This window comes from Tamandua tetradactyla, chromosome 4 (assembly GCF_023851605.1).
Source record: "Tamandua tetradactyla isolate mTamTet1 chromosome 4, mTamTet1.pri, whole genome shotgun sequence".
NCBI lineage: Eukaryota > Metazoa > Chordata > Mammalia > Pilosa > Myrmecophagidae > Tamandua > Tamandua tetradactyla.
Window position 1 is genome coordinate 60,834,831 of NC_135330.1, and position 16,551 is coordinate 60,851,381.

The 16,551-nt window shown below is 52.8% G+C and overlaps 1 protein-coding gene and 1 long non-coding RNA gene across 3 annotated transcripts; one reads left to right on the plus strand and one right to left on the minus strand.

Annotated features, from left to right (window-relative positions):
• Window positions 1–317: 317 nt before the first annotated feature.
• On the plus strand, window positions 318–6,785 carry OPTC (opticin). Its single transcript, XM_077157462.1, has 6 exons — window positions 318–1,270; window positions 1,745–1,865; window positions 3,415–3,579; window positions 4,379–4,581; window positions 5,968–6,063; window positions 6,604–6,785. Exons 1-6 carry the CDS (start codon window positions 896–898, stop codon window positions 6,772–6,774), a joined length of 1,131 nt encoding a protein of 376 aa, XP_077013577.1. The 5' UTR covers window positions 318–895; the 3' UTR covers window positions 6,775–6,785.
• A 574-nt stretch (window positions 6,786–7,359) lies between these two features.
• LOC143678997 (uncharacterized) lies at window positions 7,360–16,520 on the minus strand. Of its 2 annotated transcripts, none has more exons than XR_013173513.1 (3): window positions 16,323–16,520; window positions 12,514–12,677; window positions 7,360–7,880 (listed from the first exon to the last, which is right to left on the minus strand). It is a non-coding gene; the product is annotated as an uncharacterized LOC143678997 (long non-coding RNA). The 2 variants fall into 2 exon arrangements; XR_013173514.1 differs by lacking the exon at window positions 7,360–7,880 and adding an exon at window positions 7,888–8,252.
• Between the last annotated feature and the right edge of the window lie 31 nt (window positions 16,521–16,551).

Consider the following 16,551-nt stretch of genomic DNA (forward strand, 5'->3'; position numbering starts at 1 on the left):
ACACACAGTCCTTGATCCTACTGTGTATATTTGGGAGAACTTACATGGACATTTGGACTCACATGCACTTCCATATGTACAGAGTCACCTGTGTGTCTAAGGAAATCTCTGCATGTGTACAAACTCAGAACTCTTTTGTTTCTGAAATCATTTGTTCCTATAAAACTGAGTGTGTAAATATGTTTTATAAACTAACTTTCTTTTTACACTGTATGTACATTTTTAGATCTATGTCCCCTAAATGAAATGCATATTCCAGGAAAGGGACTGTGCTATATATATATATTTTTTTTTTTTTTTTTTTACATGGGCAGGTACCAGAAACCAAACCCAGGTCTCTGGCATGGCAGGCAGGAGCTCTACCGCTGAGCCACTGCTGCCCTGTGCTTTATTCATTTTTGTACCCTCAGAGACAAGTACAGTGCCTGGAACATAAGAGACACCCAGGAAATCTTTGTTGAGCAATGCATGAATGGACTTTTTTGAAAAGCACAGAACCCCTTGATGTTGAAGTTTCTCTAAGTCTAGTTTAGTGACTAATGGTCCTATTTGAAGTTTCGGCTGTGTAAGAGAGAATTGTATCAATGCACACATGCATGCCTAGTGTGTAGGCTGGTGTGTGACAAGGGGGCACACATGAGTGTGAGTGTCTGTGTTTAGATGAGCAAACGAACCTGTGCCAGGTGTCCACGCCTGCCTGTGTGAGTGGACATCCATGTGTGAGTGAGCATTTAGGGAGACTGAAGGAGAGTGGCAGTGAGAAGGGGCTAGCAGGAGACAGGAGAGATCCCATGCCCCACCCCTCAAGATATAGGTGCAGTTTGGGGATGCTGCACCTGCAATGAAGGTACGGAGTGAGTGTGTGTAAAGAGTCAATGAGTGGGGGAGGGGGAACATGGGTGAAATTTGTGTTCCCACAAAGCTCGAGAGAGAGAGCCCTGCCCCTCAGAGAGCGCCCTTCCTCCTGCCCACACCCCAGGACTGGGCACCGAGGGGACTCGGCCCGGTCTCACCCCCACTCCCATGCCCCAGGGCCCCCATGAGGCTCCCGGCTCTCCTGGGTCTGCTGGTCCTGGTGCTGCAGGAGGCGGGGACAGCTTCCTTCCCGAGGAAGGAGAGGAAGAGGAGAGAGGACCGGACCCCAGGGGAGGGCGACACTTACGCAGTTCTCCACCTGGTCAGCTGCGTCCTGACCCTGGACACGCACGGGGATGGGACTCGCCCTAGCAGCCCCGAAGAGCCCGCAGACTACAGGCGCCCGTCCCCAGAGGTGAGAGGCACCCAGCACCCCGGCTGCCTTCCCTGCGGGGAAACCGGGACCCAGCCGTCCCATCCCCCTCCCCCCACCTCATAATGCAAGTGTCTCAGGCCTCCATCTCTGGCTGTGCGAAGGGGAAATGCTTGTCCCTCTTTAGGAACACGGCACTTGGATGGTACTAAGAAAGGGGACAACAAACCTTCCATGTCTTTGTCCATTTGTACCAAATTTAGTAGGACTCCTTAGACATCGTACACACCCCGCCTCTGCCTTCGAATACAAATGCCAATTTCCGTGGCTCATTGGGGAGGGGATCAGCAGTGTCTTCTTAATCTCCCTCAATAAAGAAGGCTGCAAACTTCCCTCCCCTCCTTTTCCACATGACTCTTGGCTAAGTTGAACTTGGTCACTGAGATTCCCAGAGGCCAAAGTGAAATCCCTCTCATGCACGAGCTGCCTTCTAAGTACCGTGTGTTGTGTCTCCAGGTTGAAAAGACCAGCCTGGCTCCTCCAACCAGTATCCACTCCACCCAGGGCACTATGGCTCCAAGGACACAATCTTCATTCCCCATTACGCTGGGCCTGCTGGCTTCCCCAACCAGCCAAGGTAAGTGCACAGTCACAGCGTCACCGTATCCAGAGGTCACAGGCTAAGCAGCCATGACCCAGTGACCCAGCACCAGAAGCCCCAAGTGCAGCATGGTCAGCTAGGGCGTGGAGGGGAGAAGAGAGGGGAGGAGAGGAGGGGAAATAACCACAGTAAGAATGAGGAAAAAATCAAAGGGAGAGGTTGGCTGTCCCTAGTACTTTTGCCTGATTACAGAAATTGGGTAGGAAGGAAAGAAATGCAAGAACTCTGCTCTGCCCTACAAAGCCATTCTACCTTAATTAACAACATCACTGGGGGAGCAGGTTGAGAGGTAATTAGATTAGAGACAATTAAAAGCCTGTAGAGAAGAATAAATAACTTTGCAACTGTCACTTAGCATGGGGACAAATGAAGTCACACACGGCCTTTCAACTTTAAATTCCCTCCTCAGCAGCTCTCCTTCCTTCCCTCATCCTCTCTGGTAGACTGGGATGCTGGCGGAGCTGGCAGTAAGGGGCACTCTGCTGGGGATCAGAAACTGAGGCAGAGGTGGGATGAGGTTAATTCTGGACTCATTCACCCTCAGCTTCTCTGTCTTCCTCTTGGGATGTTTGCATTGGGTGGATCTGGGGTGTTGGGCATCAGCAGAGGAAGCACTTCAGTCAGGAATCTCTGACCCCTCAGAGCTACAGCACTCAGGCTTGAAGAGACTATAAAGGTCTTCAGCTGGGGCTGCTATTCAGGGCCTTGGGATAAGAAGGATGCTGAGGCCCCCTCTACTCCACCTATACAACCTGTCTCTGTAAGTGAAGAATTGCCTCTTAATTTGGGGACTGACTCACTACTAACAGAGTTCCATCTTGAGCTGAGCTAGCACTGGTGACCCAGTAATCTCTCCCTTGCTACAACAAATGACAGAAATCACCTGCACTAGTCAATCATATGAGCCAATAAAGTTTTCCCATCTTTCTAAAGCCAGACTGAGTTGAATGGCCAGTCTAGGTGTCATAACCCCTAGACCTAGAGATGGGGTCATGGACTGAGAACAGGGGAAGCCTATTCCCCAATGGAAAATGGAGGTGCTGGGCAAGCATTGCTTCTTGGAGGCACATGGAACAAATCTAACTCTTTACCTGCAAGGCCATCAGCAAAGCCAGCAATCACGGTCCATTCCACTTCATTCTGACTTTATTTCATCTTCACTGTATGCATCTTTTGGGACCAGGAGGAGCTCCATGGAAAAGAGAACCATGGATGTCCTAGAAACACCCATAGAGGCTCAGGAAAGCCTACTTAGGACCAGGGCCTCATGAAAGCATCAGTGGACATGGGCTGAGCAATAAATGAGAGTAGACGTACTTCTTTCAGGTCAAGGGCTGAGTGACAGGCTGGGAACAGCCGACAGCACCACCTGGGGCATTGTGCCAATTGGTCTGGGCAGCAACCCACAGACTGTCAAGGGGGAAAACATGGCCAAGGCTCAGATGCTCCCTGGGGGAAGGAACTTTGGCCCCGGAAGCTGAAGGAAGTCTAAACAGGGGTCTCCCTTTCTTCCATCTTCCACCAGGGCCAGACTTGGCCACCTGCCTCATCTGTGCATGCCTCGGTTCCTCTGTGTACTGCGATGATGCTGGCCTGGAGAACATCCCCCCTCTTCCCCGGGCAACCACCTACCTCTACGCCCGCTTCAATCGCATCAGCCACGTAGGGGCTGGAGACTTCCAAGGGCTGAGTATGTGACACTCTGGGAAACAGGAGAGTGGGCCAGCAGAGGGGACCGCCAGGTTCCTTTCCCTTGCACCCAGTCACGTGAATGGCTACCAGACACAGTGCCAGCCTCTTCCCTGGAGATTTCAGCCTCTCCAGCTGTCAAATGGAAATGGTTTTCCTTGTCTTGCTAATTCCTTTCCTTGAAGATATTAGGTGGCAAAAGTGACCTGTTATCATTTATTCTCCCAGAAGATCTGGGAAGCTGGGAAGGGGAAGGAAGCCTCCGTTTTCAGGATCTTCCAGCAGCTGTAGCCCTGTGTCCTCCTGGCCTCTTTGCCAAATCTACTCCCTATGGCATGGATGCTGTTGACAAGTGTGTTTTCTGTGCTTCTTTATACTTTATGTCCTGCTTGATTCCAGGGCTCTGGTCCAGTTTCTAAAAGTAATTATACACAGCCTTTCTTATCCTCAGTTTCCTTTTGTGCAAACTAACAGGCAGAGGTGAAGGGGGGATAGACCTGGGAATTCCTGGGCCTGTTGCTCAGGCTCTCAGTAGGCTTTTCCCAAACCAATCCAAGGCAGGCAGTCACCATGCAGGACAGGCCCCTACGGAAAGGCATTTCAGAATCCAAGAGCCTTTCCAAGGACCCTCCTGGTTTATAGTGTTATTTCCTCTGGTTTGGACACGGAGCAGGGAGAGAACTGGTTAGCATTCCTTTATTTGAGGGGGATGGGGCAGGGAACAGAGGCAAATCCAGCAGGGGGCTTGGAAAGATGGTGTGTTCAGGCCTTTCTCTTTGTTCTCCTCCCATGCTCCTCAGCAAAACTGAAGAAGATTGATCTCTCCAGCAACTTCATCTCTGTCATCGACGATGATGCCCTGCGCTCGCTGCCTGTCCTGCAGCACCTGGTCCTTCCAGGGAACCAGCTGACAGCTCTGCCCGTGCTGCCCGGAAGCATCGAGCTCCTGGACATTCGCCTGAATCGGCTGCAGAGCTCCGGGATACAGCCAGAGGCCTTCAGGGTGAGGCGGGGTGCTGTCCACCACCCCACCCTGCCACTTCCCCCCATACACATGCACACACACACACACACACTCACACACACATCTTGACCCTCACGGGATATCCCTACTCTAACCCTTTTGTTTTTCATCCTTTCCCATTTGTTTTTTTGTTTGTTTGTTGCTTTTGACAGTTCTTTTTGGTTGTAAGAAACTGATTCTGACTCAAGAGGAGTGTGATTTACAGCATGCCATCTTTTCTACAAACTAAATCATATTTAGAAGTAATGAATATACCAAATTAATCAGAAGCATCCTTCTGAAGCAGGGGCAAGGGCATAGGGGCATGCCTGCCTGCCCCCTCCCACCCCAAAATACCCCCCCCAATACTTTGCACCCTCCCACTCTTCTACCCTGTCTACCATAGATGGCCCTTGAGGGAGTTCACAGAACGCAGTGTCAATACCACTGGTGTAGGGAAAGGGCCCTGGACCGGAAGTCGGAACCTGCTTCACGTCTGTACCTAAGTGAAGGAGGTGGATTCCGTGGCCGTGAAAGCCCATTGCTGCCCCCGGCTGCCCCATGTGAGGTTACACTTCTTTGCTTTGGCTCAGCCTGTTCCTCAGCCCAGGATAAGGCATGGGCTTTGGAACTGGGGAGACGTGGGTTCTTGGTGAGCAGCTTCATGTCTCTGATCCTGTAGCTTCACCGGCAAAATGAGGGTAATAATTCTACTAGGCAAAGTCACTTGGGAACTAGATAAGAGAGCCTTTACAGAGTGCAGTAAACCCCACAGACATGGTAGATGCTCAATAAACGCTCCCTCGCTCTCCCAGCACCCCCTCCACCACCACCAAGGCCTCTCTCTTCTCAGCTTCCATCTGTGATGAGCCCCACCTGATTCTGATAGCGCCACCGTCTCACTCTCATACGGTTCAATCAGCCCGTGTGTCTGTGGTTCCCATCCTACTGCTCTGGCAGCTTCTGAACTGTGCGATGTTTGCCCCGGGATTGGCGCTGACAAGTTGTCATTTGGGAAAATCCCTCCTGAGAGCAGAGATGTTGAGGCTAAATTGAAATGTCCTCTTGTCTTCCTGTCCACCCTCTCCTGTCCCCTCCCCTGCTCTGCCCCCAGGCATCATCCACAGCTGACGGGCTCATTCACTCTCCCCACCGCTGGTTGCCAGCCCCTCCGTGGCAGCAGCTTTCATTCCACATCCAGAATGCACCCTGGCTGCTCCTCAAAGGCCTGCAGTGCCAGCACAGAGCCTGGTGCAGGGCTGAGTCTAAGTAAATGCCGGATGAGCAGCTAGGGTCACGTAACTGCTGGCCTCCTTAGGCAGCACCCCCTCACTGCCAGGGTCTGAGCAGGGCCTGCCAACCTCCCACACTCGGCATCCTCCGTAGGCGCTGGAGAAGCTGCAGTACCTCTACTTGGCAGACAACCAGCTGGATTCCATCCCCCGGCCCCTGCCCCTGAGCCTGCGCGCACTACACCTGCAGGTAAGGCAGCTCAGCAAGGGGTCGGGGAAGTGGGTGTCAAACAGAGCAAGGAGGACGGAAGTTAGAGAACAGGGAGCATTGAGTGGCAGCAAGAGATGTGAGCCTTAGGCAGGACTCAGGTCTCCTTCATTGGTAGTAGAAGGATAGATCTTGTCTAGATAATCTTCCATGGTCCTAGGTTGTTTTCCTCCTTTTCTTCTTTTTAAGATGCTTCCTCCTTCTTATGCACATCTTTATCCCACCTCACCCAGCTGCTTGTCCTTCTTCCCCTCTCCCCATCCTCTCTCTTCCCTTCCCTTCAATACCTCCCTCCTTTTTCCCACTTTTCCCTTCCTCCCTCTCAATCTCTCCCTCTTTCTCCATCCATCCGCCCTCCATATGTCTCCTCTTTTCAGCCCTTGCCATGTGGCTTTGGCCTCTGTGTGCCTCAGTTTCTCCAGGTGCACAAGGGGAGGCCGAGCTGGTGGTCTCACTGATGTGAAGCCCTGGCCGAGTGCAGACCCTGTAGGCAGAGGCTGGGCAGTGGCGTGTTCTTTTCAGAATAACATGATAGAGGCCATGCAGAGAGACACCTTCTGCGATGAAGGGGAACACAAGCACGTCCGGAGGCGGCTGGAAGACATCCGCCTGGACGGCAACCCCATCAACCTCAGCCTCTTTTCCAGCGCCTACTTCTGCCTGCCCAGGCTTCCCACAGGCCGCTTCGCCTAGCGCGGACACCCGTCTCCTCCGGTAAGAACCACAGAGCACCGCCGAGGACACAACCTCTGGGACCAGAGGGCCCAGTCGCCCCATCTCGAAACAGTGGTCTTAAATGCAGGTGTTAGGCAGCTTCATGAGCAGTTGTGGAATCACACGCGCACACGCGCGCGCGCGCACACACACACACACACACACACACAGAAATAACCTCCGAACTCGCATTTCTCCCTTCTCTTTCCTTCACACCTTATGGCTCCTGGCTGAGAATAGCAATGTACACAGCAAAGATTTTCCCCCATCTTCCCATCCCTCCTACCCACTCTGAGCACAAGGAAAGCCATGGAAGAGGAAGAGGAGGAGGAAGGGGGAAATGGGAAAGGGGGAAAGGTAGGGTGGGGGAGTCGGAGGGGAAGGAGGGTGGGAAGAGAGAAGCATGGTGTGCTGGAGCCTGCTTTTATTGTCTTGTTGGCTGGCTATTAAAGTTTCCAGAATTTTGCAAGCCAGGTTTTAAACACCGCTATACTTAAAAAGTATATAAATTTGCAATTAAATGGTATGTTGAAAATAAGGGTAATGAATACTCAAAATTCCCAATCATTATATTCCCAATTATTTTACTATTGAAGTTGTTTATAGCACTTGTATCTTCATGGTGGAAGTACTGTCAGCCGTAGTGACTACGTATATCTCTCCCCAGCTCCGTGGTCAATGACTTCACACTGGCAGTGTGAACTTGATCATGGTGGGAGAATTTACAGATCGGGAGTTCTCTCTTTTTCTGAGCGCTGGCTGATGAACATTTACCAGCACGCCGCTGGTAATGGAAGGGCTGGCTGTTGAAACTGGCCTCCACCTCCCTGGGAGTGGGGTGGGGTTTCCACAGTCCTTTCTGTTCTTTCTTCCCAGGCCAGGGCTTCCCGGTGGAGTTGGAAGGAGCCTTCACAGGATGGAGCACCGACATGAATTCTCCCCTGGTCGTCCTGCTTGTAGCACTTACCCAACCCCTGGCTCGTGGGCTGACCTCCGAGGACGGCTCCAGCCCACCCGTTTCCTGGCCACCCCAGCTTTCCGTCTTTCTCATTCGCTCCTCCATGTGCAACCACCAGAGGGCGGCCCTGTGCAAAGATAAATAAACGCAGCAATCCCTCACCAGCAGGGCCTGTCGGATGCAGGACTGGGTCTGCCTTGCTGGGAAGATGGGAAAAAGGGCCACTGTTATCCAGCAGACTTGTTCCTTGAATTAGAAGGGAGGGAAAATGTCACCTTTCCCTGCATCTTATAAGGAGATGCTGGACCAGGGGGATGTAACAGATGGGTGCTTGGGATTAGGTGCTGGCTGAGGCATAAAGGTGAGGCAAGCGATTTGTTTACTCATTCAACACAGGTTTTGTTGAGCACCTGGCCTGCTATGGGCCAGGGACCGTGTTCCATGCTGGCGATAAAGGGGGTGCACGTCAGAGACGTCCTCTTCCCGTGGAGCTTAGCGTCTAGAGCGGAAGACAGGTGTTAAATAATCACACAAACCACTGGCTGATGCTACAGAGGGCATATAGAGAATGCTGAGAGCCTATGAGAGGGGCTCAGCCTAAGGGTCAGGAACACTCCCTTCCAGAAACCTGAAGGAGCAGGAGTTAGCCAGGAAATGGGTTGCCAAGGAAACCACGAGGTCCCAGGTGGTCCCCGGGTCTGGAGGGAAGCTGTGTTTCTTGTGACCCATGCAGAAGGGAACCCACCTACCCCTCTCTGTTTAGACCCTCCCAAGGCACTTGGATACTCAGGACAGTTCTACCAAGCAGACAAGTCAGGGATTATTATTTGCATTCTTCAGATGAAAAAATTGAGAACTAAGGAAGGTTTGTAACTCCCCTACCTCACATGGCTGGCTGAGGCTTAGGCCCGAGACCCAAATCACAGCCTGCGAACTGGGAGTGGGATGCCTTGAAGGTGGTAAGACGTGCACTCAGGCCACTGCTGAAAAGACTCCCCTCTTTCCTGGAGGTCTCAGGAGTCAGGCAAACCTGGCCCCAGAGGAGGAAAAGAAGGCAGCAAACTGGGACCTCCTTGCCTTGCAACAACACCATTCTCTCAGTGTGAAGTTCTGACCCATTCTTCTCCTTTCTCCCAACGGATTTGTGACAGCAAGAGTTGCCCCTATTTCTCTCTCTGTCTCTATCTCATCTACCAGTCCTAAACCCTTCTATAGCCCAAACCGTATCCTGCTTTATTAGATTACAGCAAGACCTAGGCAAATGACAGACAAAAGCCTTAAGCTCCCCAACTGCAAGAAACCCAGGTTAAAGGAATCCCAGGGAAAAAAAATAAAAAACAAAGGGGTTTTCCAGAACCAAAGATCCTGGGTGCTGGAAACCACATCATACCCAGATGCCCCAGGGTCAGTCTGTGCTGAGAGCAGAAAGTCATCTGGCCTCTGCTCAACTGTGAGAAAAGAAACAATCCCTGGACACCTGGAATATGCCAGGCACTGTAAAAGATGCTCCGATGCTTATCACACATCGTCTCGTTTAATCCCCAAAACAAGCCTAGGTGAAAGGGTTGACCATCTCTATATGGTAGACGAGGAAACTGAGGCTTATGAAGTGGAAGTTGCCCAAATTCACACTGGTCATAAGTGGCAGAGCCAGGATTCAAGCCCAGGCCCAGCCAACCATAGTGCAAAGTCTTGCTCTGACACCACATTCGAGTGTAGGCACTACTTTCAAGGCCAGTCGGATGAGGCAGACTCTAGATTGTTCCTCTCTGAGGTCCTCTCTGCTGCTCTGGGTAAGACTTCCCCAAGGACATGCTGCCCCTGGCTGTCTCCTAACTAATCACCATTTTTGGCCAAGGAAACACAAGGAATAGAATTCCCTTGCTGACCGTCTCCCTGAATAAAATTCTAAATAGTGCATCTGTCCCTTAGTCCCTCTGTAATCCAGGAGAGAGGGAGGGAGGGGGAGGGAACCAACTCAGCTCCCAGCAGCTGTTGCATCCTGATGAGCAGGAGCCAGGCCTCAGCCTTCCCAGGGATGGAAAGGGGTCAGTGCCCAGCAACTGGCGGCAAGAGCACCAAGCTCCTATTTACCCGGAGTGAAAAGCAAAACGGGATCCTCGCATCCTGAGAAAAGATGGGGAGGGTAGATGCAAACCAGCCCTGAGGGAAAAAAGAATGGAGAGCAGAGAGGAGGGGACTGCAGGGTCCAGTCAGGTGGGCAGGCGAGCCGAGGGGGCCTCATCGCCGACACCAGCTAGCAGTCCTAAATCTGTTTAAAATCCACCTTTCCCAGGAAGCCCCCTTTCCCTAACCATTTACACCCTGGTACTTTGTGGCCAGTCAGTACCTATGGCTGTTCCTTTGTCCGTCCTTGCTCTCGGGAGGCTCCCGGGCGGGCGGCTCTCTTGCCTGCCCCGCTGGAAGGGAAGTACCCCCTCCTTTGTGACACCCCCATGGCCTTCACATGGGTCTTGCTCCAGGAAGGTCACCCAACCTGTTCCGTGGGAATCGGCTTAAGGGGGAGGAGTAGAGGGGAAGGGGCAAGAGCCTCCCCTTCTCTGGGCCAGCGGAAGGGTGAGCTGGCGAGGCTTGCCCCACTCCCCGCTGCCCTATCCCCAGCTCCGGGTTTCTGGGTGTCTCTGAAGGTCACACGGCAGGGCGGCTGGGGCCGGAGGAGGCGGGCGGGCTGGGAGGGGTTGCTTCTTGGGTTCGCAGGGGCCGGAGCTCAATCCTCTCCAGGACCAAGGAGTGTTTCCTCGCCCCGAGCTTGCCTAGACCCCGTCCCTCCTCCCCTTTCCTGCCTGGGAATACTCATCTTAGGCTTTGCGCTTTCCGAAGCTCTCTTGCAGATGGAATCTGATTTGATTGTCCCAACAGCTCTGTGAGGAAGGTACTATTATCCCCATTTCTTGGAGAGAAAATGAGACGAGTCTCGGGGAAGCTAAGTGATTAGTCCAAGACAGTTGGCATATATGAAAACAAGACGGGGCAGTGGCTTCATGACCCCCGAGGCACAGGGACTGGGGAGCACTGCCCCCAGCTATACAAAAGGGTGACCCCCTGCCGAGCCTGAGTCCCAGGCCTGCGTTCTTAGGAGGCGCAGGAGGTAATGAGGTGATGGTGATGGCTGTGGCTCTCAGCTCAGGAAAACCCCAGGACTCAAGGGCACGCGGCCCTACCCCCAGTGGGCGCAACGCGGCCCAGCACCCACCCACCCATGTCTGTGTCCTTCTCGCTTCCGGCCAGGAGGAGGGAGGCAGGCAGACAGACGGAGGTGGACACGGCTCTGCCCCCCCCCTTCCCTGTCTGGATCTCTTGGCTCCCTCCTTCCTCCTCTCCTGCCCCTCCCCTCTCCTCCCCATGAGACACCCGCTAGACTTTGCCTCTCCTCTCTGTCAAGGTCATCTCTCAGGCTGGGCGGGCTCCGCATTCTCCAGCAGCTGCCATCTCGCACACCTCCCTCCAGGTCTCCGGCCAGCTTGGATGAGGGCTTCCACTGGACCAAAGATGCCCACTTCTCTCCCTAGCCCTCCTATATCCCCCTTCTCCTGCAGGGGTGACAGCCGAGGGGACCACCTCCTTCCTGCCTCATCGCGATAAAATCCCCCATATGCAGGCGTCCTTGTTCTCAGACCAGCCGGTCCAGCCCTTCCAGATGTGGCCAAACCCGCGGCCCAGGATGCACATATGCACACCCCTGAGTGTGTGCATGAGGACACACTCCACCTGCTCTCTCCTTTCCTCTCCTGGGTTCCTTTCCTGGGTTCCTCTCCTGTGCCCCAGGCACCAGAGCAAACAGCCTTTAGCCTTTTCCAGGCACCACCAGCCCTAGCCCTGTCTTCCAGAATCCTGCACTCTCTGTGTCTAACATGCAGTTCACACTCAGGAGGAAGTAGAGGGCATCATGCCGGGGCCACGTGCAAAGGAACTGCCATGCAAGGGAGCGAGCTCAGGACAGAGCAGCAGAAGCTGCGACGCTCTCCTGGGCCTCCTTGCTGGGGAGTCACTTCAGCACCTCACTGTGCCTCCACCTTCCCCTGGGAGCTTCTCAGTCCAATTGTGTGGCCCAAAGCAAATCTAAGCCCTAGGGACATGGTGCCTACCTGTGTTCCTGTTACACTTCTAGTCTAACAACAAACGCCAACCCCTCTTCCACATTCCCTAAAACACGCACCAACATTGACAAAGAGAGCGTGGACGACAGTGGAGAGCAAAGGGAAGCAAACACAAAAAGTACAGACAGCACAGAATGAGTCTGGTCTCCCAAGTAGAGGTTTCTGATTCCAAATCAGCTGCACTCTGACCCTAAGCTGGCTGGGCTGTGACCCTCTAACTTCTGACCGAGGGACACCCATCCTGACCCATCCTGACCCAGGAGGTAACAACTCCTGAATCGCACATTGCCCATAGTAGATGTCCCAAGTACTCCCACGAGGCAACCTCAGGACAGGTACTCCCTCCACCCAGGTCAGGCTGTAAGAAACCCCTCAAGTCCCATGGGGGCTGTGTCCTGGAGGCAGGGGGACAGGTATAAATCTCCGGTACAAACAATGGGAGGTAAACCTCTGGACTTCGAGGGAGCTGGGAGAGCCGTGGGAAAGGGGGAGTTGGATGGGTAGAGAATAGGTGGATCTATTGGCAACACATGAGGTCCTTGGCTCTGATATTTTCATCATGAAAAATATCAGCTCAGAAAGAAGCAAACAGCCACCCATGCTAGGAATGTTCTGCAAAGCAGGATGGCGTTCAGCAGTTACCCAGCTGTTTGAAGCAAAAGCACCCTGCGGAGGAAGGGGGAAAGTAGTCTTCCAAGTCAGCTGTTTCCTTGGTTGAAATCACCTTGCCAAGGTAGTGTTGCCTCTTTGAAGAAGTTAGTCTGAAAATAGGGTTGTTTTTCAAGTGTGCGGACCAGGCATCATCCCTGCAGAGATTATGGGGAAACAGAGAAAGACAGGAAGCTGTCAGAAACTCAGTATTCTAAAAGAACCTCTGCTCCTGCCCCTCAGGCATACTTTTACTTAATGCAAATGGTGGTCTTCCCTGGTTTGAAGTAAGGGCCAGAGGTCCAGCTGCCCAGCCTCCATTTGTAGAACACGGTGCCAGGCCTTGTGCTAGTCCTTTGCATGCCTTCTCACATTTAAACCCTACAGCAACTCAAAGAGGTGGGCCCTGCCCCAATTTTATAGAATTCAGAGAGGTTAAGTTCCATGCCCAAGGTCACACAGCAAGTAAGAAGCAGAATGGATATTCAAGCTCCGCCTGACTGCTGGGCGACTGACACATCTGCTGAGTCTTGTATTGCCTCACACTTCACAGAGGAGTCTTGCATAGAGAACACCCCTCAATAAACACTGCGCTGGGCCAGCTCCACAGTGTGGGGGAAGAGGAACCTGCTACTGAAATCTGACATTAATGGCCCCTTTTCTGCCCTCAACTTCTCCTAACTTCCCCAGATAGTGGCACCCGCACGCCTAGATTTCTCCTCCAAGCTTTTCCAATCTCTATCTCCTTTCCCAGCCCCACCCACACCCCCCTTTGTATCTGTTGTCTCTGAGCCAAACTCCTTGGCTCCAGGGCTTCTATTCATCAATTTCTTTCCGCTTCTCTAACCCTGAACACAATAGGCTCCTTCCTCCTTGTTAGTAAGTAGAATTACAAGCCCCAGTGGGATGGGTCCCAAACCAGGTTTGAGATGCTTTTGGACTCTCTCTAGCTAGTCTTTTCCTAATGGGGACATGAATTCCTGGAGAGGTGACCTGGACCACCCTGTCTCTCTACTGTCTGCCTCCCTCCGTTATTCAGCACTGAAGCTTGGGTGGCAGAAGGTACCAAATTTGCTACCTTTTCCCTTCCAAGGACTGTGGATTTATCTCCTGCCAGGAATGCTGGAAGAGGAATGGGATGGGGGTGGGGTAGTGTGTGTTTGTTCTGAGCCATCACCAGGAGAGCTCCTTCCTGCTCACTTTTAGGTCAGGGCAGGTGGGAGAGTAGGGGTGTGGGGGGTTCCAAGTAGCCTCTGTGATAGCCTGTGAAGAAGCAGCTATGAAAAGCAAAGACATCGACATCTGAGAAGGAAGAGCATGCACCCCACGTCCTACTCTCTCCAACAGAACAGGAGGCTCAGCTCTGACATCCCACGGCTTGTCGGGATCTCCTGATTCTTGACCAAGGAGAACCCCAACTTTGCACGAGATTCTGAGTCTATTTTCTGAGCAGGATGGAGAAAGAGCTCCTAACTCTGCAAGGCCCTCCTACAAAGAGATACAAAGATCCAGGCCCTTGTCTCAACTTTCACCATCTCTGGTGTCCTTCATTGATTCTTTGAACTGATTATTAAGTGCCAAGCCCTTGGGACACCATAGTAAATAAAGACAGGCAAGGCCTCTGTTCTCAGTGGGGGAGACAGGCAGTAATAGAGTAGAAACCTAAACAATAACAATGTCATTCGGACAGGAACAGCTGCTCTTAAAGACCACAAAACAGGATGGGCAGGTGGATTGTAGCAGAGATGGTGGTGGAAGCTGGTGAGGTCAGGTAATCAAAGAAGGCTGTAGAGGGGGTGCCGGTTGAGCTGAGACCCCCCACAAAGGAAGGTGGCAGCTGTGCAAAACAGGAAGGGGCATTTTCCCAGCAGCTGGAACAGAAGGAGCAAAGCCCCCGAGCAGGGACCAGTGGAGCGAGGTGGAGAGAGGAGGCCCCGTGAGCCACAGGGAAGAGGTAGTGGGCCCTGAGTGTGGCGGTCCTGTAGGGTTCTGTTCATGGCGCCATAGGTCCTTCTCCAAGGAACTCAAACACCCTCCCCCCTTCTCTCCCTGTTAGTGACGTTAGAAACCCCAAGGAAGGAGGGAAAGGAAGCATGATTCACAAACAGGCGGGCAACAGTGACCAGAGCAAGTATTCCTAACCTTTTAAGGAGGAAGGCTCTGTTGCTTGGCTACCAGGCCCAGGAAGGGTAATGGGTGGAAATGAGGAACTGATGAGATCTGAGAATGGGAAACCCTACTGGGCTGGACCGCCAAGAAGGGAAAGGATGAAAGCAGCTTCCAGGAGGTATGGGACTTGGAAGAGAGGGGGCCAAAGAGTATTTTAAGGAAGTGTGGTTGGGTTTAAGGCAGTGTGCTTTCCCCTCAGTCACCCTCTCAAGAACACTTTCAATCAAGAGCCTGAAATGTCTGAAAGCTTTCTCAGTCATATTTCTGTTCCTTCTGAATTTGTCTCTTGCTTGAGAAGTACCTCAGAATAAAGCAGGAAGGCCTTGGTTTATTTGGGTTACAGAAGTGAAAGGGGGCGGGGGTTGTTCTGAGCAATTTGGATGTTCTGTTATCAGAAGTCTTCTAAATCTCTAATGGGGAAGAGGGTCCTGAGCTGGTGGCCTGGAGAGCTGGAAGTAGAGAGAGCTGGGCTCTTGCCCCTCCTTGGCCACAAACCTGCTGTGGGCCTCAGGCAAGTACCTTCCCTCTCTGTTTCCTTCCCCTGGCCAGGATAGGACTGGGTGACATTATCTCTAAGGTTTCTCCCTGTGTGAACGGTGTGGGACTGCGTGATCTCACCCGCTCTTTTGTCTTCCTCACAGGGACATGACTCTCGAGAGGATGTGCAGAGACATGAGAAGATGGGGCTTAGCGACCAGCTGCCGCACCTCGGAGCAAAACCAGCAAGAAGGGCCCCCCAGGACTGACCCCACCTAATCACTGTGGCAGGTCACTCTGCTCCCCTCAGGCCACTCTGCACCCCCCCCCCATCCTCACGCTGCTCAGGCCCAGCCACCTCCAAGCGAGCACCCCCTCCCGGGGACAAGGACGCCCAGAGCCGCCATAAGCTGAGGTCTTCCCGCGTGGGCTCAGTGCAGCCCCCAGGAAGGCAGAGGAAGGGACGGAGTGGTCATGTAAACTCCTCCCCAGGGAAGGAGCCTGTGATCTCAGTGGGTCAAATCGTCCCCTGGGAAGTAGAAGAACCTTCTTCCTTTCTGGGGAGTGCATGGGGCGACCCACAACCCTGGGTGAGCCAAGATTTCAGTCCCTCTTTCCCCACTCACCCTGCTGCTTCAGTCTCCAAACCCTGCCCAGCCCTATCCTTCCCTCTTTCCTTCTCTCCAGCTTGATGGAGGCAGCGGATAGCTTTTTTAACATACTGCCTGCTTTCTCATGCACGATAAATGCTTCCCCACAGAACCTGCTGAGCTTTTCCACCACATTAGTAATCAGTACACATAGCAAGAGCCTTCTCTTCCTCTCCTCCCCCGCCTCCTCTCCTCTCCTCCCTCCTCTCTCCTCTCTCTCTCTCTACCTTCCTCCCTCCCCTCCTCCCTCCTTCCCTCCCCCTTTCCTTTACCCTCTTCTGCCTCCTCCCCCCTCCCCACCTATCAGAGTCACCACTACCTCCTGGGAAGCTGAGAGGGTTTATCATCAAATCAGGCTTTGTCATAAGAAAAACAGGTTTATTTTCCCCAGTTTGAGAAGGTGCTGACAGGAGCAGCCAGAGAAAGAGTGTTTTGTATCTTCAAAGCCCTGCCCCCCCACCCCTTCCCTGGGCCTGTGCCTGAATCTAGCATTATTTTCTAATTTACCTCCAATGCTGCTCCTGTGACCTGCCTCTCCGGCTCTCGAGTTATACATCTTCCTATCTCTTACTTGTGAACCTTGGCCCTCCGGACCCATCCACCCCTAACCATTCATTCATTCATTTCATTTTGCTCATTCAATAATTTATAGTCATTCCCCTTATGTGCCAGGGATTCCAGGTGCCGGGAGATGACACACATGGGGGGTGGTGTGCGCAGATGCATGAATAAACCA